Genomic DNA, 23,434 nt, shown 5'->3' with positions numbered 1-23,434 from the left:
CATGGTCACAATTCAAGGGCACATTCCAGTCACTCAGGGAGGGTGTGGAACAGGGCTGGTGAAGGGAGAAGCCTGGGAAGAAGGGGTGGGTTGCAGAGAGGGACTGTGATGCTCCCCCAGCCCTTCTTTGCATCCTCTTGGCATGTGGCCCCCCAGAAGGTTGACCAGATGGGAATGTGGCCCCCCAGCTGAAAAACATTCTCAACCCACCACTCCTGGCCTAACAGACTCTCAGGTGAAGCACAGGAAACCTCAAGGCTTTGTTTTCTGATGGGAACTTGGAGGGTCCATCCCACCACCCCCTTTGACACAGTGGAAGAGCCAGTACTCCCTAAGCACAGAGAACATGAGTTTCCCTTTCCATGCCGCTTCTCTTATTCATAGAATCATAGAATTGCAGAGTTGGAAGGGACCCTGAGGATCATCTAGTCCATCCCCCTGCAATGCAGGACTGTGCAGATTTATCTTAAGCTGTTCTCTCTCCTCTCCTCTCCTCCCTCCCTCTCCCCCTCTCCCCCCCAATCTTTTCAACTGCAATGTCAAGGAAGGTACCTCCCCCCCCCCCCCCGTTATTTAAACATATTGGGCCACTTGGTGAGTCCACGCTATCAAAAGGCTCTTGGTTTTGGAGGCTGTACATTGAGAGAGGAGGCAGAGCCCAGTGGCTAAGGGAAAACTCTTCTCAAGGTCAGAGAAAGAGAGAGAGAGAGAGAGAGAGAGAGAGAGAGAGAGAGAGAGAGAGAGAGAGAGAGAGAGAGAGAGAGAGAGAAGCTCATCAGGAGGCTTCCCGTGCTGGTCGCATAGCTACAGGGAGCTCAGCGAAAGGGAAGTCTCTCTTTGAGACTCAGCCGGCTGAATCAATAAGCTTCCCTGGAGAAAATCACCACATTCAGCGTTTGCGCGGGGGGGGGGGGGAGAAGCCAAGTCTACATCAAAAGGCAGGCTGTCGTGTGCAAGAAGAGATGTGCTGCAGGAGATCTGTGATCGATCAGATCTCCTGGATTTCTTTTTGTCTACTCAAAATCAAATCGGTGTGTGTGCATGTGTGTCTGAATTTGATCAAAGCAAAGGTGCTGGCAGCAGGAGAGAAGGTGTTCAGTTCTCTCACTACATTTTTCCTGACCTACATCTCCTCCCCTCCCCTCCCCTTGAAGCTGGTATTCTCCCCATTGGGAACAAATATAGTCACAATATTAGCAGGGGCTAATAGTAGCAGCTGGCGTGCTTTGGTCCATGGGGTCACGAAGAGTCTGGCATGACTAAACAACAACAACAATAGTAGCTGAGGAGGAGATCTGCATTAACTACATTTATATCCTGTCTTTCCTCCAAATGAGCTCAAGACTCTCCCTCTCCCCTCCATTTTATCCCCTGTGAGGTGATATTGGCTGATCGACAGTGACTAACCCAAGGAGCTCTGTGGTCCAGAGATTTGAACCTGGGTCTCCCTTGCCTTAGTCCTACAGTCTAGCTATGTTATGAAAGAGAGTTGGGCCCCTTCGTGCTGATCCACAGAAATTTAGCGTCTCTCTACATGTTCTTTTTTTTTATTGTGCATTCATTTTTGATTTGTGCTCATGATGGTATTGGGGCAGTTAGTCTTTCTATCCTGCCAGGATATAGCATGTTAAAAGAGACTCTGTTGCTTTTGCTAAAAAGGGAGAGAGAGAGAATAAATATAGCTAACTCTCTGGAACTGGCTAATATTCACTAACACAACATTGTATGGGGAGACAGGCAGGTTACTACTGCGTTGTTGTCCCTCCAAACCCATGGGGCTAATAACCTTTTCTGGACTTTATTTGTGAGATTGGTTTGGCAGGGATGTGCAGATTAGACACCTCTTGGTCCTGGACCAGTCAGAGTCATTTAACACACGCAGACTTTTGACAGGAACCAGGATCCTTCCTCAAGCGCTGCTGGTGGACACAAACACACACTGTTTATAATTAATTTGCGAGCCTCCCAAATTGACTCTGCTTTTCATGTTGTGGTTGTTTATGTATTCATTAACAATATTTACATGCTGCCCGACAGCAAAGATCTCTGGAGAGCTTACAAAAGCAATAAAAGACCTCTCCAAACACTCATCCCTCTTCGTGTGTGTGTGTGTGTGTGTGTGTGTGTGTGTGTATTGTCATCTGCAAATCCCCTTCACCCAACTCAGGGAGAGCCGGTGTGAGTGCTTTTTTCAGCGTTTTGGGACTCCAGCACCTCTGATCCTTGGCAGTTTTGGCTGGGGCGGTTGGGAAGAGTTCACAAGTTTGGCTGATCTAAGTCACTGATGGCGAAGAGTACTGGGCCCAGTGACACCCCCTTAATGCCTCCTTCTGGTTTGATGAGGAGACATTGAGGAGCAAAAACAGTTGGATGCACCTTTGTTTCATGGGATGTAAGTAGTTTCAGACAGACAGATGGACAGACAGACAGACAGACATGGAGATGTAGGAGAAATCTGACTCAGTTCACATTTAAAGGCAAACTTGTCCAGATCCGCCATATATGCCCACTCAACCACTCCAATCAGCGGAACTGGCATTGCTACAGGTGCATTTGTAAGAAATTGACATTTTAGCATGGCAGAACCTGCACTTTGGAACTCCCTGCCTATTGACATCAGGCAGGTGCCTTCACCATATTCTTTCTGGCACCAGCTGAAAACATTTTTCTTTAGGCAAGCCTATCCAGGCAGGTAGAACATCGACGTGTGTTTTAATCTAGTTTTCAGCTTATTGTTGATTTAAATTTTAAAAAATGTTTTTAAATGCCATATTTTTCCGTGTAGGTTTTTTTTTTAACCAAAAAATTAGGTTTAAAACTGGGGCTCGTCTTATACACGGGTAGTGCTGAGGGGTGTTTTCCTAATTTGGAGTCCCCCCAAAATAGGGGGTGTCTTATACATGGGGGCATCATATACAAGGAAAAATACGGTAGTTCCTTTCAATTGGTTTTTATTAATTTTATGGTTTTGTTCATTTTGTAAACAGCCTTGAGGTTCCATTGCAATCAAGCTGCATATAAATCTTACGAACCATTTGCAAGACAGTACTCTAGGCAAGCACTGTGTACAAAAATGCATTGCCTGGGTAAAGTGTGCATGTAATGTCCACACAAACTGCTATGTACTCCTACATGTTGGTAACTATGTGGGGGTGTTCATCTGTGGGTATGGTGCAATACTGGCCTTTTGTTATTTTAAAAAAGGCTCTGGTAAGGGGGGGAGAATAGTAGGACCATCACTGGGGGGAGGGACAGTGGAGGCCATTTGTCCCAACTTAAGTTACATGGAATGACACACAGTGCAGGCCATGGAACATAATGCAGACTGGACAAGCCACATCAGTTTGTAAATGCTCATCCATAGGCCTATTCCCATCCTGTATTAACCTGTAAACCAACAATTATGCTGTAGCCAACTGAGTTTTACTCAGAGTAGACCCACTGAAATTGCTGACCCTAAGAGAGCCATGTCCCTTAATTTCAATGGATCTACTCTATGTAGGAGATTAACATTGGCTGAAGCTCTAAATTCACACAATTTTTTCAAATTTAAATCCACATTCTTCAATATAGATATTTCTAAACATCAGTTTCCCTAAAATACTCATTTTTAAACATATGTTGGTACATCTGTTGAGCTGAGAACTGTATCACAGAATTCAAAGAAGTGTGGTATTAGGTGGATTGGCACCCAATTCAGGTTGGCACATTAGCCCAGGAGGTGCAAATCAGGTTGGTTCCCATTGGAATTCTCACAGGAATCTAATTCCTCAAATATCCCTAGACACATCTGGGGAATGCAATTTTAAAAAAATGTAGATACAGTACATTTATACCCCATCCAAGGAGCTCAAAGTGCTGAACATAGTTCTTCCCCCCCATTCTTTCCTCACAACAACCTTGTGAGGTTGGTTCATTTTAAAGTCAGTGACTGGTGAAGCCTAGTGAGCTTCATGGCTGAGTGGGGATTTGAACCCTGGTCTCCCAGGTCCCAGTCCAGGACTCTAACCTCTCCACCACACTGTCTCTCAGAAGTTGCTGAACTCCAGATCCCATCAGCCACAACCACCGTGGCCAATAGTCAGGCATGCTGGGAGTTGTAGTTCAACAGCTATACACTGTCGTCAGGGTGTTGGTTTGCTCCTTAACAGCAGTCTGTCACCCACCCTTTGCAGGTTGCATAGATTAACTCTTACCAGGTGTATTTTCTTTGGGATTAGGGGTTAATGGGCAAATCAATCTCAAATAACAGAAATGCTGCATAGGCTAGAACAGGCTTCCTCAACCTCGGCCCTCCAGATGTTTTGAGACTACAATTTCGATCACCTCTGACCATGGGTCCTGCTAGCTAGGGATCATGGGAGTTGTAGGCCAAAACATCTGGAGGGCCAACGTTGAGGAAGCCTGGGCCAGAACAATTGCTTCCCTACCTATAAGCATCATTTAGATTATGGTCAGGAGACGGATACTGAAAACCAGAGAGGTCTCTCAGCTGCGAGGATCTTTAGAAGTCTGCCTGTCCAAAGAAAATAAAACCTATGATGCTTAAAATGGCTGCGATCAAGTTATTATTTCACTTCTATCCTGCCTGTGGGTTTTATTAAATTAAGTTTTACTCAGAGTTGATCCACTCAAATGAATGAACCTAAGTTAGCCACGTCCATCAATTTCAATGGGTCTACTCTGAGTAGGACTAGCTAGCTGTGACTACACCTGTTTTGCCTTTTACCCCATGGAGTTTCAGATGCCATAAATGGGATACGCCAAAGGTCTCCCATCCAGACAATGACCAGACTTAGACCTGCTTAGCTTCATCCTGGTGGCTGCAACCTCTGCTTCCAGGCTGGGGTTTCCAGAGCTATTAAATGCCCATAAGCACCCCCCCTCTACATTTCTAGAGAGCGTCTTACATAACAGGTCATTACTGTGTATATTGAAGGATTATATTTTTAAATTCTCAAATCCATTTAGGCAAAGCTTTGTTGAACCCTGGATTTAAAGGGCTTACACAGTTCAGCAGCAGACACAGGCAGGCCAACCCATAAAGCCCCCTCCCCAGGACTAGGCAGTTTCCAGGCATTGACAGATTCTGCTGCAATGTGTTAACAGTTGCTTTCCCCCCTTGGTCTTCCTTCTCTCCTCAATGCCCCCCCCCTGCCTCCCAGTGATCACTGTCAGAAACAAGCTGTATCAGATTGCATGAAACAACTTCTGTATCCAAAGACTGAAAAACAGGCAAGTGCAACTCTCCTCTTGCTTATCTATGCCCCTGATTTGACACCCCACTCCTTTTCCTCCTCTTCCTGTAACCATTAAGTGCACCCCAATCTCTGATCAGCGAGAGACTCCAGCAATGCCTGTGCTGGAATGAAGTTTCCTTGGAATGAAGGTCAGTGGAGACTGTGGTGTCCCTGCTAGGAAATAGGGTTTTATTTAGACATACAGTATAGGCAACAAGGATCTTGCCTCGACAAGAGATTCCCAGGGAGATCCTGTAGCTGCATCTTTGAGTCCAGTGCAGAGCAAAACAAGCCTCTGTGTCTGCAACCTCCAACATCAGCCAACACTCTCTCTCTCTCTCTCTCTCTCTCTCTCTCTCTCTCTCTCTCTCTCTCTCTCACACACACACACACACACACACACACACACACTTACTTCTTGTTTTCCCTTCTCCTGCGTGAGAGGAAGGACCCTGTTGCGACAGCAAAAATAAAGGCTTTGCTTCTCAAAATTCTCTGGTTGGCCTCTGTTATATTCTCCGACCGATGGAGAACCCAATAAGGGCTCTTGTATACCCCATAAGGGAATAAGGGCAGATTTTTGCTTACCGGTATAACACTAGGGAAAAGGACTACCCTTTTGTCTCTACGGCAACTGGGAAACCTCTTTGGATATGTAAATGGAAAAACTCAACTGGCCAGCTCAGGCCAGTTTTCTTAAAAAAGAAACTGGTCTAACTGGTTCAGCAGATAGGTTTGGAAGGGACTCATAGGTATCATCCAGTTACAGGTAGGTAGCCGTGTTGGTCTGACGTAGTTGAAACAAAACAAAACAAAAATTCCTTCCAGTAGCACCTTAGAGACCAACTAAGTTTAGAAGGTATCATCCAGACCAGGCACCCCCAAACTGCGGCCCTCCAGATGTTTTGGCCTACAACTCCCATGATTCCTAGCTAACAGGACCAGTGGTCAGGGATGATTGCAATTGTAGTCCAAAACATCTGGAGGGCCGAAGTTTGGGGATGCTTGATCCAGACAGACACACACATACCCTGGTTCCATAACAGCTACTGCTGCTGCTGCTACTACTACTACGGTACTACTTCGAATGGGGTAGCCAACTTCTTTTTACTTTTCTGGTTCCTGTGTCTTCGACTGCAGCTTAGCACACAGAAATTATGCACCCTGAGGCTTTTCCCTTTGCTAATCTCCCTGCAAAGAAAAGCCTCACTTACTAAATCTCCATGTGCCAGGCTGCTTTTAAGGGCAGAGGAGTAGGGTGTTTTTTTTATTAAGAAAAAGGTTGGCAACCTACAATCACTACCATTGTTAGAATTGCTACTAGATATTTACCCCATACCAGCATTCTGAGAAGTCTTAAATATAGAACTTCTCAGACAGTCACCGAAGCCACACCCACATTACATATTTAAAGCAGAAAGCTTCCTCCCAAGAATCTTGGGAACCGTAGTTTGCTAAGGGTGCTGGGAATTGTAGCTCTGATGGGGATGAGCTACAGTTCCAAGCTGCCTTTGGGGGAATCAGTGCGCTTTAAATGTATGGCGTAGCTGTGACCACGCACAATGCACAGCCTGAAGTGCTCCTATGCTCACTGCTTTGGCAGCAGTGTGATGCGCAGATATTAGCAGAGGATAATGTGAGGATGGCTCCAGCCATGTCCTTTAGCGTACCCCATCACTCCCGCATTATATCTACACAAGTAGGAACTCATACATACACATTGTTTGGCCATTAAAAGGACCAAAGTGTGTCCCTCTTCCCATCCTGCCTGCTTCCCGGTGGGTGGCCGCACCTCCTTAAATCACAGCACACTTCCCCTGGGAACGAGCTGGCAGAAGGATCTGCCTCCGGAAATTGTCCCTAGAAAGAAAGCCCATTGGATCATCTTCTGGCCGCATCAGAACGAATTTGTGAAATGCCAGCCAAGACCCTTGAGTCGGGGCTTAGTGCAATATATTAGGCATATCAACAGGGTTAAATAGCAGGATTTGAGATCTTAAATCCTTGTAGATAGAAATGGCTCCTGGGGGCACAGCTGCAGTGTTCTGCAGAGGATGGAGATCAATCCCAGGAAGCTTTTCATATTTTTTAAGAGTGCTGCACATTTTGGTTTCGGTGGACCATAGCCTGACTCGCCGGTTGCTTCCAGTGGTCAGCTAGTTGTAAATCAGGTTGCACCTCCCAGCCGAGAGGCAGCTTCGGACTGCATAGCATACACACCATGTATCTAAGGCGCAGGATTTCCCCGCCCCCGCCCCCGGAATTGCAGTTTACCCCTCACCAAAGTCCTTTTCCCATAACAAACTGCAGTTCTCAGGTTCTTTGGGCGGGGTGCTTCAAATGTATGGCCTGTAAAGGGAGCCATTGTGTCGTTAAGCTGCCGCCCCAATACTCTTGAGACTGAGAGGAACAAAGAAACAGATGAGGGCAAAGAGAATAAACAGAAATGTGACAGGAGGCCAGGAAGAGCGCATGGCATTTGGCTCCCTTGTTCAGAACAGCAGGTTGATGGTTCCACCTGGAAGGATCCCAGCCAGTTAGGAGTCCTGCAGTGACCCCCCCCCTTACATAAGCTTTCCCTTGGATACAATCTCACGCTGTCCCCATCAATTCTGGATATCCAGCCCATGCAGTTTCTTGGTAACTGTACATGTGCATCTTTATACGCAGCTTCGGCTGGCCAATCAGCATGAAGCATTTTCCAGAATCTCAGAACAAGTTTTTTTTTTAAATTTTATTTTGGGGGTTGGGCAGATGCCTAACTCACAATTGCAGCCAGACCTGAATATTCCAATTGCTAATCTCTTCTTTTCTAAACCCTCAATTTATTAGACAGTCAAGTGTGATGGGAAACAAACCCTTGTTTACAAAGGTGTGTACATCTAGCGAGAGCCTCAGCTGCTCCAGTCTTGAGCTGCTGTTTTCTGTTTGTGCCACACATAAAGTGAATTATTATTATTATTCACTTTCCCCCAGCAACAACAGAAGGAACTCAGAGTGACTTATAAAAACAAGCGTATGTTCAACTGTTGTGAACCACTCTGATTTTTTTTTAATGGATAGTGGTACATAAATATTTTTCTAAATAATTTAATTTAAAAACGGGTAAAAGCAACCTAATGCTCACAACAATAGGCATAAAAGAGCAACTCAACCCCACTCCACTACAAAATAAGCAGAAAATTAAGGTCCAAAGGTTTGGGTGGATAAAAATGTTTATCCTGGCACCTAAAAACAGATAGGGGGTGTGTGCCAGGTTTGTCTCCTTGGGGAGAGCATTCCACAAATGGGGAGTCACCACGGAGAAGTGCCATTCCCTGTTGCTGCCCTTTGCACCGACCTCAAGGAGACCATACAGAGAAGGGCCCTAGACTGAATAAGTGAGCATTGCATCTTGGGCTGCCTTTTCGAACAGCAGGCATGGATGTATGGGGACTTCATGGCTGAATGTTGGTTTCGAACCTTGGCTGTATCATAGCCAGCCAGAGTCCAACAGTCTAATGGCTATTTGCTTTCCTTCCCAGGCTGAGGAGCTTCTGTGTGCCCTCTTTGACTCTCTGACTTCTGATAGCAGCTACCAGATTGAAATCCGGGATCCCTAGCCAAGGGCCACCTGGACATCTGCTTGAATCCTGCTCATTCGTTATTTTTTATCTTGGGGAAACAAGGCAAAGGCAAACCCCCCAAAGAAGAAAGTACGAGTACAAGGCGCACCCACAGTTTCAATAATAAAGTATATCCTTTGTCACATGTCTCAGGTCTGGGGGGGATTGATATAGGTGCGTGCACCCCACTTTCCAAGCAGTGAGAGGCTTCAGGGATGCCAGTGCTTACGCTTGGTCTGGTTATCTTGGAATTGAGGTCACTGGAGACCATGGTGTCTTTGAGATGCATGGCTTTATTTACACAGATATACGAGCTGAGTGTAAGATGGAAGAGCTCAATGTGTTAAACCCCCAAACACACACACAACCAGGTTCTTGCTGCCCTGTTAGATTTCCAGGGAGCAGCACACACAAATGTGATTACCCTGCACCTAGTGTTCTCCTGGGACATGGGTGGCACTGTGGGTTAAACCACAGAACCTAGGGCTTGCCGATCAGAAGGTTGGTGGTTCGAATCCCCGCAACAGGGTGAGCTCCCATTGCTCGGTCCCCACTCCTGCCAACCCAGCAGTTTGAAAGTGCAAGTAGATAAATAGGTACCGCTACAGCGGGAAGGTAAATGACATTTCTGTGTGCTGCTCTGGTTCGCCAGAAGCGGCTTAGTCATGCTGGCCACATGACCTGGAAGCTGTATGCCGGCTCCCTCGGCCAATAACGCGAGATGAGCGCCGCAACCCCAGAGTCGGTCACGACTGGACCTAATGGTCAGGGGTCCCTTTACCTTTACCTTAGTGTTCTCCTAACCCCTAGGACAGTGTTTCCCAACCTTGTGCCTCCAGATGTTTTGGGACTACAACTCCCATCATCCCTAGCTAGCAAGACCAGTGGTCAGGAATGATGGGAATTGTAGTCCGAAAACAGCTGGAGGCACAAGGTTGGGAAGCACTGCCCTAGGATAAAGTGGTGTCCAGAGAGGTGAGAAAGAGAAGCCTACAACTTCCTTCTAGAGGCATCACTATCTAGTTGTTCTTATGGCAACACATGTACACTGATCCAACTTTTTAGACATGTAAAAAGAGTCCTTAACTAGCTTGGCTAGAGCCATTAATTTTGCAAAGGGACTAGTTTGACCACTTCAGCAGTAGTACCGGGTACTAGGGACTCTAATCTTACAAATACACAAGCTTGGAGGGGACCTGAATACATCATCCAAACCAGCCCCCCAATTTGGCCTACAACTCCCATGATCCCTAGCTAACAGGACCAGTGGTCAGGGTTAATGGGAATTGTAGTCCAAAACATCTGGAGAGCTGAAGGTTGGGGATGCCTGTGTAACACTATATTTGTTTGCTTGTTTAATATTTTTCTAGCCTGCCTTTTAGAGCCCTCACAAGGCAGCTGGCGTGGAAAGTGGTAAAAAACAAAGGAATTTACAAATCACAAATGGCTTCAGATAAAATACGAGCGGGGGGGGGGAGGGGAGAGAACAAGAAAGTCATTGTATGTCCGCAATTTACATGCTGATTCATTCACATTATAATTGCATATGCCACTTGTTAGCTTGATACTGAGAGACTGCTATCATCAGCCGTCACTGCCTTCCATTCAGCTCAAGCAAATACTCAGATGGAATTTGGGATGGGATACCTGCTGATAAGAAAAGCAGGCCCAGCCTGCTGCTATGCCTTTAGTAGCCACTAAACCTGCAGAAATCAGCAGGTGGAGCTCATCTCAGCATGGAGGGAAGGCATTATTACCAGCGAATGTCTACAGAACGAACTGCGGTTAAAGGCACAGGAGCAGAAGCCTGTTATAAATCCGGCAACCTTTAGTCTACTGGGGCCGGTAAGAATGCAGAGATGAAGCAGAGAATGCCAGGGAATGACACAGATACTGGTGCCATCGTGGTTAATTGGAAGGAGTCAAGCGCTTGTCCGCTTTATACTGTTGGTGAGCTTATCATTGGAGGGGGAGGGAAAGAATAGCCTAACTCAGTGGTTCCCAACTGGGGGTCCACGAGCTATGCCAGAGGGGTCCGCAAGATGCTATTAGAATAAAAAATATATTAAATATATTTCGTATGATAACAGATTTTTTGTTTTGGCCGCTTCTTGCATGAGCAGAGTCTAGCGCAAAACTAGAATTAGATGAGGCAGTAGTTCTGCTGTATGCCGTTAGGTGGCGCTTTACAAACACTACTGTTTTGCAAAGAGGCAGCGCGCGCATTCTACTAACGCTCACCTCCCCAAGATGCTTTGCGCGCGTCGGCTTCATTTGTGCGCTACTGCGCAGGTATCCTGTCTTCTCCATTCCCCTCCCTCCTCCCTGGACTCTTATAAAAAGACTCTTAATTTGGCTCTCACTTTTTAATTTTAGGATTAGGAATTAATGGGGGTCCTTGTCACAATAGCGGCTCGATGAGGGGTCCTCGAGAAAATTTTGTTGGGAACCCCTGGCCTAACTTGCTCCTTTTCCTGCAACGAAGGTGTGGCCTCCACGTATAACTTTGCCATGGAAAACAAAACATTCCCGCCAGCAAAGCAAGATCTTGTCACAGGGCAGGGCAGACCTTGGTGATATGGCACCCAGAATTTGACGCCCTCACTCCACTTTCTTCAAGGTAAAGAAAGCTTGCTGGGCTTTGAAAAGGTGTCCTCCTTGGTTCCGCAACGAGTGCATGCAGGTGAACCGGTGGCAAGGCCCTAAAACAGCCTCTGTTTGCTAAAGGGGCAAAGCAACAGAGGTCAGTTCAAAAGTTGGCAGTTCTACCCTGTTGGACCAGGTGTGGGGAACCTTTGGCCCTCCACATTTTATTTGTTTATTTAACAAAATTTAAATATCGCTTGATTGTAATAAAACCTCTACCCTGTGCACAGGAAGTAGTTCAACATTTTTTTAAAAAAAAAATTACGACTCCCATCACCTGTAGCTGTTAGCAATGCAACTGCCCACCCACATGGTAGAGTTGCCAACACCTTCTAGCTACATTCTACCACATCAGACCATTGGTGTACCTGTGGCAGTATTGTCTGCACTGTCTGGCAGCAGCTCTCCAGGGTTTTAGACACAGGTCTTTCTAAACCAGGGTTTCCCAACCTTTGGCCTCCAGCTATTTTTGGACTACAAATCCCATCATCCCTGACCACTGGCCCTGCTAGCTAGGGATTATGGGAGTTGTAGTCCCAAAACAACTGGCGACCCAAGGTTGGAAACACTGTATCTAAACCCTCTGGAGATGCTGGCAATTGAACCTGAGCCCTGCCACTGAGCTACAGCCCTTCCTTGGCCCCTCTTGAATTCCCTTTCACAGCAGCTACAGGTAGAGAGACATTATTAGCAGGTGATCATGTTTATCTCCCTGCAATCAAAACCATCCTGTGGCTTATTCTCTTGAAAAACAGCATGTTGTTGAAGGCACAGCTACAATAATTGCTTGGAAAGTTGGCAGCCCCGCTGCGGTGGTATGGACCTGCAGTGATATAGCAGGCATTGGTTTGCACTGGTGTTAAAAGCCCAGAACCGTTCCTGGGGAAACAAATCCTTGGGAGTGGTGGAAAATAGTTTAAGTGTGTTTTTGTCCTGAAGATGCATTTCTAAATGTTACATTTATTTTTCCTCAAAAAACACACACACTATGTCTTATTTTTGGGGTATGGCTTATATTCCTTGAATGCTTAAAAATCCTGCTATGGCTTATTTTATGGCTACGTCTTATTTTCGGAGAAACAGGGGTATATGCCTTTGGAGCAGAGGGAGGAATGTAAATGTTCAGCCTTAGCTTAGAGAGTTCTTTTACAAATCTTTGTTTTTATTTAAAAGCAAAAAAAAGAAAAGAGGGGGCACCTGGATTTGAACCAGGGACCTCTTGATCTGCAGTCAAATGCTCTACCACTGAGCTATACCCCCAGTGGCTGGAAAAGCATCCTCTATAATAACACTTACAGATCGTGCTTCTGCTGTTTGCTTCTATCCCTCTGACAGGTTTACTCGGTGCTGCACTCCTTGCTCAGAATACCTATAATTATATTTCATTATCCTTAATTGTTTAATGGATGTGTTTTCAGGACCAGTTCCATCTCTGTGCTGTTACCCCCCTTGCCCAAAGCCTGCTAGCAGCTGCCTCCCAGGACGGGCTTAGCACATACAGTTCCCGCAGCAGCCTGTTGTCACTCGGAGAGGCCAGTGTCTGAGGACACATTAAGAGGGCAGAGCTCAACTCACGTGGCCCAGCTATCATTGCAAAGCCAAAGTGCAGCCCTGACAGCAATCCACAGTGACGCTGAAGGTTGGCCCACAAATGAAACCAGACAACGTGCACTGCCCTAACATGCCTGGCAGAGGTGGCTGGTGGCTACAGGAGCCTGTAGGATGGAAGGCGGGCAGGGAACCCAACATTAGGGCGAGCCAGAGCCAATGACAGCTGCAGCCACCTAATGCTAGGTTTGTCCCCATTCTGCCTCCTCCTGCTGAGCTCTACAAGAGGGCCTCCTCCTCCTGGACTGGTTGTAAGTCAGGAGGCAGGCAGGTGGGGGCTGCCTGAGGACAGACTGAGTCTGGTGGGGCAGTGTCCCATGAGCAATTAATGGACTAGCCGCCACTGATTCCAGGGCAATTCCAGGAACTGTTCTGCCCTGGGCACATGGGACCTGGGAAGTAGGGCAGATGCCTCCAGGTAGAACCAGCCCCCAGGTTCAGTCCCCAGCATCTCCAGGCAGGGCTGCCCAAGAGCTGCTGCCAACCAGTGTGTAGACAATGCTGAACTACATGGGCCAATGGTCCTTCCTCCCATGGGGGGGAGGGGCAGCCAAAATTGTCAAGCTTTTTCTAGCAGATACACCAAAGTTCTTGAGCTTTTTTTTTTTTTAAAGGAGATCACCCCCTAAAGTTGAGCTTTTCTGGAATGCAGGGCTGGCTCCAGATCGTGCCAAGGCTGAGCATTTGCTAGGTTACCTAAAAAGCTGAGAGCCCACGGCCCAACATGGTGCCATTTGCACAATGCACAAGCCCTGATGTTTGCATGTCCCACCTCATCCTGGAAGGGGTCCTGGCTGGCTCCCCCAAGTCCTGGAACTGATTGGATTCCGATGTGCTTTTCAGCAACCCTCTCTCCTCCTCCTCCTCTGTCTTTGTAAGAAAGTAAAAATAGCCCTGATTGACCAGGCCAATGGCCTACCTAGTCTAGCATCCTGCCAGGGGAACCCACAAGCAAGACCCAAACACAAAAGCACTCTCCCCTCCTGCAACTCCCAGTGGAGGCAGAGCATTGCCATCGTGGCTAGTAGCCATCAATATCCTCTGTGAATGTGTCCAATCCTCTTTTAAAGCCATCCAAGTTAGTGGCCATCACTGCCTCCTTTGGAGGGACTTCCTTTTATTTTTCCTGACTCTTCCCACATCCAACTTTGTTTGATGCCCACAAGTTCTAGTGTTTAGAAAAAACTTCTCTGTTCACTTTCTCTATGCTGTATATAATTTCATAAACGTCCGCCATGTCAACTTCTTACTCACCTTCTCTCTAAACGAAAGAAGTCTCAAATGCTGCCCACCATTCCTCATAGGCAAGTCGCTCCCTTCTCTTGCTCAGCTTGGCTGCCAGTGTGTGTAGTGGTTAGAATGTTGGACTAGGACCTGGGAGATCAGAGTTCAAATCTGCATGTGACCACGAAGCTCACTGGGTGACTGGGGGTCCGTCACTCTCAGCCTAATCTACCTCGCAGGGTGGTCCTTCGTTGGGTCCACCAAGGCACCTGTCATGTTCTTGAGTCTAAAGAGCCCTTCAGGGCCACATGGGCAGTGTTCATAATTCACCAGGCATGTGAAGTTGCTACTGACTCAGGTCCAATTGCGACTGTGGAGATTATGGGGCACCAGGCTGGTGACCAGTTTAAAAACCTCTGCCTTAGTCCATAGTTAATTCCATTTCCATTTCCATTTCCATTTCCACTCTGTGTAATTCTCCTTCTTACATATTGGGACAGGTGAATTGTTGCAAGAACAAGCTACAGTCAAGCAATATAGTTGAGACCATAGAATTGTAGCCATTGGAAGGGACCCCAGGACAGGGGCGTAGCTAGCTGCTCCGGCACCTGTAGCAGTGGGGGCGGGGCGATCCGTGCATGGGGGCGCAGCGGCAATCTGCCCAGGGGGGGGGGGGCGATTGGCGCCCATTGGGGGCAATCGGTGCAGCGATCCGCCCAGAGGTGATTTTGTCACACACCCCATGGATGACACCTGGGGCGAGCCGCCACCACCAACACCCCTTCCTACACACCTGTCCCAGGATACATCTAGTCCAACCCCCTAGTGAATAGACATTCCCTTGTGGTGACCATAACCTTTAAGGTGCCATTGGATGCCCAGTTTATATATTTGAGTTTCTAACATCATGAGAGATGATGCCTCTGAGCTGCCTTAACTCAAGATGGGGGCTTCTACTGGAAGGCTGGTGGTGAGTTCTTCGATGGGTCAGACTGAGCTCCCAGCGGCTTATCCCAACTTGTATCCCAAATGTCGGTCACTTCTCCTACCTGGGCAGTTATCTTTCCACAAGGACCAACATTGATGCCAAAATTCAGCATCGCCTGAGCTTTTGCGAGTGCAGCTTTCTCCCGACTGAAGTGTAGAGTGAGGACCGGGACATTCACAGGGAAACCAAAATGCTTGTTTACAAATAATAATAATAATAATAATAATAATAATAATAATAATAATAATAATTTATTATTTATACCCCGCCCATCTGGCCGGGTTCCCCCAGCGATTGTACTACCAACCTTACTGTATGCTTGTGAAACATGGACCACTTATAAACACCATCTCCAGCTCCTTGAAAGATTCCATCAACAGTGTCTCCAAAAAGTTTGACACATCACTTGGGAAGACAGGCTTAGTAATGCCAGTGTACTGGATGAACCAAAGATCGCCAGTGTCGAAGAAATGATTCTTCAACATCAACTTGGTTGGACCGGTCATGTTGTGCGGATGCCTGATTATCACCTTCCAAAATGATACTTAACTTAAAAATGAAAAGCGTAATGCTGGTGGCCCATGAAAGACATTTAAAGACTCTCTCAGGGCAAATCTTAAAAAACGTAGTATAAACACCAACAACTGGGAAACACTGGCCTGCGAGCGCTCCAGTTGGAGAACAGCCTTTACCTAAGGTGTCATAGACTTTCAAGACACTCAAACTCAGGACATGCTAAGAGGAAGGCATGCTTGGCAAACCCTCACCATGATCAACTACTACCCGGAAACCTATGTCCCCGCTGTGGAAGGATGTGTGGATCCAGAATTGGCCACCACAGTCACAGACTCACTGTTAAGACCATGTTCATGGAAGACAATCTTACTCGGCTACGAGTAAGAAAAGAAGTTCCCAGCTTGTATAGCAATTACAGCCCTGCTTGGTCAGGGCAAGTTGCAAGTTGGCAGCCCTTTTTAAGTGCTGTTGAATGTCCAGACGTCCCTGGAGAACGAATTACAGCCCCCTTGGTGCCATCTGTTAAGGCAATTTTGTCTGTTTCCCCCACAAAGGGATGTTATTGATGCATTCCTATCCAGGCAGCAACATGTTCTCTGCGGTCATAGTTCTCCCCCGTAGTCAGTGCCCCAAAGGCTGTCTCCAAAAATGCGTTGCCAGGGGGCAAAGAGCGTTTCCTAGTGTTTGCACACTTGTGACTTGCTCTCACCTTTCCTCAGCAAGATGCAGAGCCAGGCGCCGGGAGGTCTCCAGCAGGGGAAGGTGGGCCTCACTCACCTGGCGAAGGCTACCCTGTTTCTCCGAAAATAAGACGTAGCCATAAAATAAGCTGTAGCAGGATTTGTAAGCATTCAAGGAATATAAGCCATACCCCGAAAATAAGACATAGTGATAGGTGCCGCAGCAATGCTGGTCGCGGCAGGAGGAGGAAAAAAATAAGACATCCCCTGAAAATAAGCCACGGAGTGGTTTTTTGAGGAAAAATAAATATAACGCGGTGTCTTATTTTCGGAGAAACACGGTATCTTCTAGGATAGCCTGTATAGCCAGCCTCCCGCCAATAAGTTTAGCCACTAATAAGTTCATATAATCTATAGCTCTTATCAGAGCAGCTGTGGTGTGGAAAACTGAGGTGGCTAAAGGGTACATTGCTGGGTGGCTTGTAGTGGGTTGGCAAGGATTTCTGATTCCCGACGTTTTATACTAGCAACAACAAATGGGCTCCCCCTGCTTTTGCTCTAAATTAGAATGTTAGAATATCCAGCCTGTAGTAACTCAGATGTAGATTTCAGTTTGCTTGTTTTCCTCTACCCTGCCCATCCTTTTTACCTTTTGTGTCATCTCTTTTTCGACTGTGAGCCAGACAATTCCAGTTTCTCATTTTTTTGAATCTTTTTTTTTAATTTAAAAATATACTTTATTAATCTTTTAAAAATTACAAATAAATCATATGCCTCATACATATCAAATCCATTCATACAAAACGTAAAAATTAACTAAATCAAGTAAATCATATATAACTCAAACATATCTAATCCACTCGTACAAACATAAAGATTTGTTAAATCAAAATAAATCTCATAAATCATATGCAACTTTCCAACATAATATAACTAATAATTACAAAATCATAATACTTGGATTGTATATAGAAAGAAGAAAAAGAAAAAAGAAAAAGAAAAAGGGGAACAAATAAAGATCCAAACAAAAAAGAAAAGGAACAACGAATCCACAACATAAGAAAAGAAAAGTAAGTAGAAAACAGATAAAAAGTTCCTTCCTACTATTTGCAACACGCTTCCCTTTATCTAATCGCTTTTTCTGCTATTTCTCTTTATTTGTTTTATTTGTTAATTTTTTCTATTGTCTGGTTATTTTTTCTCTCCTTTTATATCTCTATTCTAGACACGTTACTATATTATTTTCTATATTCTCTTTTTCCAGATAATTTTGTACATATTTCCATTCTTCTATTATTTTGCGCTTAGGTATGTTTCTTACTATCGCCGTTAGTTTCGCCAATTTTAGATACTCTATTAGTTTTTCTTGCCATTCTTGGACTGTCGGTACCTTTTCTTCTTACCAATTAGAGGCAATCAATATCCTTGCTGCCGCACAAGCGTATAGTAAAATATTTATTCTGTCTTTTGGTATATCTACTGGGACCATACTTAAAAGGAATAATTCTGGCTTTTTTCAAATGTATGTTTTATCATCTTTTTTAATTTTTCATATACTTCATTCCAAAATTTTGCCACCTTGTGGCATGTCCACCAACAATGGTAATAAGACCCCATCTTTTCCCTGCACTTCCAACATTTGCTATCTCCTGATCTGTCAAATTTGGCAATCCTCTCCGGGGTTATATGCCATCTGTAAAACATTTTTAATATATTTTCCTTAATTGTTACACAGGCTGTAAATTTTGTGTCTAATTTCCATAATTTATCCCACTGGTTTACTAAGATTGGTCTTCCAATATCTGTTGCCCAATTTATCATTACCTTTTTAGTTAATTCATCTTTTAATTCCCAATCTAATAAAAATTTGTACATTTTTCCCAATAATTTCTTGTCGTTATTTATTATTATTTCTTGCAATTTAGATTCCTTTTTGGGGAAGCCAATTTTTATATGTGTTTTAAATAAACTTTGTATCTGGTTATAATGTAACCAGCTTGAGCAGTATGTTTTTATTTCTTCATATGGTTTCAGATTCAAACTATCCCCTTCCTTTATTACCAGATCTTTATAGGTGGGCCATTTACCCTCTCTCCTGATGTTACCCATTACCGTCATTTCCACGGGGGATGCCCACCAAGGGCTTTGTGGCTCTACTAAATTTTTAAATTCTTGCCAAATTTGATACAAAGATTTTTTGATTACATGATCTGAAAATTCTCTTTGGTGCCCTTTCTGCTCCGTCAGTAGGTATGAATGCCATCCTTTGATGTTGCGGAATCCTTCTACATCTAGGATGTAGAAGGATTTTTTTTTAATCTTATTGGAATATGCACAGCTTGCAGATTTAACATATAGAATAAGAGAACAAGAAGAAGGCACATTTAAAGAAGACTGGAAAATGTTTACTATGGGTGAAAATTGTGTTCATTTAATGTGTTCATCTTAATGCTGGTAGCATTAAGATAAATTCAACAGTGTGAATAAGATTTGATGGATGCAACATTGGATTACTGAATGGTTTAGTTCATGCAAAATATGCAGGGATGTATAGTATGCAAAATGAACCATGGAAGGAGAAGAATGGAAGTCATTGATTTAAGGTTGTTTAAATGAATATTTTGAAATGTAATTTAGAAAATTTTAAAAAAAATATACATGAATCTTAGGTCCAATTTTTCCACATTTTGCATCAGTTCACATTTTTATAGTCCTCACAAAAATTCATCAGCATTTTCTTGAATTTGTCCTAATACACACCATTTTGCATGCCATTTCCCCCAATAAATAATTTTTTGCAAAGCAATTTCCCTAATATAATAAATCTTTGCAATCTATTTCCACTAATACCGTACATGCATGTTTACACACATTTTACCCGGGTACATGCTTTTCTGTATGCGTTATGTGGCTGGAGAAATGCACTGTGAAATTTGGAGATGCGTGAAATTTAAAGTGTGGCTGTGAATCGGGTGGGTTTGCCTTTAAACGTGGACCGAATCTTATTTCTTTCCTCCAAGGACTTGAGAGCCGCTTGCATGTGGAGGAAAACAAAATGAAGAAGCTGCAGCAGATAGCCTCAAGGTCACATTCCTTAGAAGACAAAGGAGAGGCGATTATTAGTGACAAGGAGCTGTGGGTGATTTCCTGCTACCGGTACAGTACTTGTTCAGGAACATAGGAAGCTGCCTTGGACTGAGCCAGACCCTTCAGCCATCTGGCTCAGTATTGCCTCCACTGACTGGCAGCAGCTCCCCAGCAGTTCAGACCAAGTGTCTCTCCCAGCCCTACCTGGAGATGCTGAGGATTGGATTGAAACCTGCATGCAAAGGGGATGCTCTACTCCTGAACTACCAGCCTTCCCTAAAACTAAGTCAGAACATAGGAAACTGCCTTAAACGGAGTCAGAACATTGGTCCATCTAGTTCAGCATGGTCTACACCGACTGGCAGAAACACCCCAGGGATTTAATCAGCGTAAATTTGCAGCCCTGCCTGGGGATGTCATGATTTGAACCTGGGGCACGCAGAGCATATGCCCATCCAGTCATTGAGCTATAGATGCACCCAGTGTGCATAGGAAGCTGCATTATACTGAGACTATTGGTCCATCCACCTCTATCTACACTGGTTGGCAGAGGTTCTCCAGAGGTTCAGGAGGGGAATCATTCTTAGTTCTACCTGGGAATTGAACCATAGAATCCTAGAGTTGGAAGGGACCCTGAGATTCATCTAGTGGTCTAACTGACTGCAATGCAGGACTATGCAACTGTCGCATACGGGGATCAAACCTGCAACCTTGGCGTTATCAGCACCATGCTCTAAACAACTGAGCTATCCAGGCTCAAACCTCCTGTATGCAGAATATGTGCTCTAGTGAGCTGCACCATGGCCTGCCTGCAAAAAATTGAGTAAGCTCCCAGTCCGTATGGTTCTGAAGAAAGGGCTGAATTAAATAGAGGCACGGCACTCTGCCTTATACTGAGTCAGGCCATTGGTCATAGAATCATAGAATCATAGAGTTGGAAGAGACCACAAGGGCCATCCAGTCCAACCCCCTGCCAAGCAGGAAACACCATCAAAGCATTCTTGACATATGCCTGTCAAGCCTCTGCTTAAAAACCTCCAAAGAAGGAGACTCCACCACATTCCTTGACAGCAAATTCCATTGCCAAACAGCTCTTACTGTCAGGAAGTTCTTCCTAATGTTTAGGTGGAATCTTCTTTCTTGTAGTTTGAATCCATTGCTCCGTGTCCGCTTCTCTGGAGCAGCAGAAAACAACCTTTCTCCCTCCTCTATATGACATCCTGGTCCATCTGGCTCAGCTTTGCCTACATTGTCTGGCCAAAGCTTTCCAGGAGTCTTTCTCTCCAGTCCAACCTGGAGACGCCAGGAATTGAACCTGGCATTTGCCACACGCAAAGCAGTTGCTCTAACGCTAAGCTACAGCCTTTCATTTGTGACAATAGTCAGACAACCCCCTCGGAGGAAGTGCTTTACATCTTCCTGAACTCCCCACGATCAAGGGTCTGGAAACCAAGCCTTATGAGGAATGGTTGAGAGAATTGGGTACATTTTCAAATATCTAAAGGGCTGTCAAGAGGGAACAATCTTGTTTCCTCCTGCTCTGGAGGGTAGGTCCCAAATCAATGGATTCAAGCTACAAGAAAGGAGATTCTGACTAGACATCAATAGGAACTTTTTGGCAGTAAGAGCTGTTTGCGTACACACGCGTTAAATCCTGTCTGTGGTGACTACTCGCTTCCCAAATAAAGAGTCAAGAGTATGGATTAAAATTGGCCACAACTTTATTGAAATTCAGAAAGTGGGAAACTTGGCCCAGGCCTTGGCAGGTAACCCTCTCAGCCCCTCTGGCTGAGGATATGCAGGCTGATGAGGCCAGTGAGAGGGGACTGTAAAGCACAAACTTACACAGCATGCCCTTCCACTAACCCCATCCGGGAGTTTGACCTACGAGCCGCCGCTCCAGGGTCAGGGACTTCCGATTTTAGCCCTTTTAAATGGGCCCCTGCAACGCCGCCGCATGGGAAGGGAGCCTGATTGCATCCCTCCCAACTTGAAGATAGGCAAAAGGAAACCTTGCCAAGGCCCCAAACCGCCAAAGTTGTGACGAATTGCTGCGGGGAAGGCAAAATCTGCCAATGCAGGGAAAATTCCTTCCCGGTTCTGAATACAGCAACCATCTTATGACCGCAGCAGCCGCCTGCTTACCTGCAACACAGAATATTATGCTGTAAAGAAAACACTGTTAACCTGATGATCGCTGACCTAGGAAGGAATTTTTAGGAAAGAAAAATGTTAATTGAGGGAGGGTGGGTGGGTGACTCTGGCAGGAAGAAAGAACAAAGAGGGTGACATCAATAGGAACTTTTTAGCAGTAAGAGCTGTTTGACAGTGGAATGGACTTCACTGGAAGGTGGTGGACTCTCCTTCCTTGGAGGTTTATAAGCAGAGGTTGGATGGCCATCGGTCATGGATGATCTAGTTGAGGTTCCTGCATTTCAGGCAGTTGCACTACATGGCCCTTGGGGTCCCTTCCAGTTCTGTGACTCTATGACTCTTGCCTTCCTCTCCTTGCATTCCAAGCATGAGGGATTAGCCAGCCTGAGCTGAGTAAAATTAATAAATGTTGAGAGAGCGAAAGAGCACAACGAGGGAAGTTGCATTGATGGGGAGGAACTCTCAGCTTTCTGCAGCTGGCCTTTACTTGCAAACAATTCATTTAGATTATGAAAGCAAAAAAATTGAGGACAAAACAAGCGAGATTGTTTGCTTCTCAAAGAAAGAAAAGAAAAGAAAAGGCATTTAGAGGGGAAATTATGTAGGATATCGTCTCTTCCCCTCCCTTCTTCGCCCAGAGTCCTTGGGAGGGGATTCCTGGGACTCAGCAGGAAGGAAACATAATAATTGGACATTAAAGTTAGACCAACTGACCAGAGCAGGGGGTGGTGGGAATCTGCAAGGAATTTTGCATTCTGAGTCCGCTATCAGGAACTATTATTATTTATTATTTATACCCCGCCCATCTGGCTGGGCTTCTCCCAGCCACTCTGGGCGGCTTCCAACAAGATATTAAAATACAGTAATCCATCAAACACTAAAAGCTTCCCTAAACAGGGCTGCCTTCAGATGTCTTCTAAAAGCCTGGTAGTTGTTTTTCTCTTTGACATCTGGTGGGAGGGCATTCCACAGGGCAGGTGCCACTACCGAGAAGGCCCTCTGCCTGGTTCCCTGTAACTTGGCTTCTTGCAACGAGGGAACCGCCAGAAGGCCCTCAGAGCTGGACCTCAGTGTCCGGGTAGAACGATGGGGGTGGAGAAGCTCCTTCAGGTATACTGGACCGAGGCCATTTAGGGCTTTAAAGGTCAGCACCAACACTTTGAATTGTGCTCAGAAACGTACTGGGAGCCAATGTAGGTCTTTCAAGAGAAAAAAAAAGCATTTCCACACTCTGTCTTAGGTTGAGCAACCATTTATGACCTGGGTTCTACTTCTGAACTTGCTCCAAAGTACTGGTCTCTGCCAATGCTGTCGCTCCTGCTCCCAAACCAATGGGATCCATGCTGTGTGGGCAGCATTTTTATATAGCATGGTCACTAGCAGTGGCGGAGCTTCATGCTCCGGCACCTGGAGGGGAGGGGCGCGTGTTCCAGGGCCGTGGCGTGCCTCCCGGGGGCATGGCGCGCGTTCCAGGGGTGTGGTGCGCCTGCCGGAGGGGCGTGACACACGTTCCGGGGGCGATGGCGCCCCTTGGAGCCCACCACTCGAGGTAGCCCGCCTCCATCGCCCCTATCTTCCTACGCCCCTGGTCACTAGGTGACACTGGGTGCTTCTGGGTGGAGCTAGGAGTTTTCTGTTGCCATTCCGTTCTCTTTTTTAAGAAGTTACACATGTTGCATAAGTTCT

General features: G+C 45.7%; 1 protein-coding gene and 1 non-coding gene across 4 annotated transcripts in view; one reads left to right on the top strand and one right to left on the bottom strand.

Annotated features, from left to right (window-relative positions):
- Positions 1–8,990, top strand: part of DNAAF8 (dynein axonemal assembly factor 8) — a 91,608-nt gene extending 82,618 nt beyond the window's left edge. For all 3 annotated transcript variants that reach the window (XM_088656670.1, XM_060282780.2, XM_088656669.1), the window contains exons 31-32: positions 5,166–5,235; positions 8,765–8,990. In XM_088656670.1, the coding sequence (XP_088512796.1) occupies positions 5,166–5,235; positions 8,765–8,842 (148 nt within the window). In that variant the 3' untranslated portion in view covers positions 8,843–8,990. The remainder of the gene's footprint in view (positions 1–5,165; positions 5,236–8,764) is intronic.
- Positions 8,991–12,679: 3,689 nt separating this feature from the next.
- TRNAC-GCA (transfer RNA cysteine (anticodon GCA)) lies at positions 12,680–12,751 on the bottom strand. The gene has a single exon. It is a non-coding gene; the product is annotated as a tRNA-Cys (tRNA).
- Between the last annotated feature and the right edge of the window lie 10,683 nt (positions 12,752–23,434).

Source organism: Zootoca vivipara, chromosome 13 (assembly GCF_965207765.1).
Source record: "Zootoca vivipara chromosome 13, rZooViv2.hap1.1, whole genome shotgun sequence".
NCBI lineage: Eukaryota > Metazoa > Chordata > Lepidosauria > Squamata > Lacertidae > Zootoca > Zootoca vivipara.
Note: the sequence above shows the minus strand (reverse complement) of the source record. Positions and strands in the feature narration are given on the sequence as shown.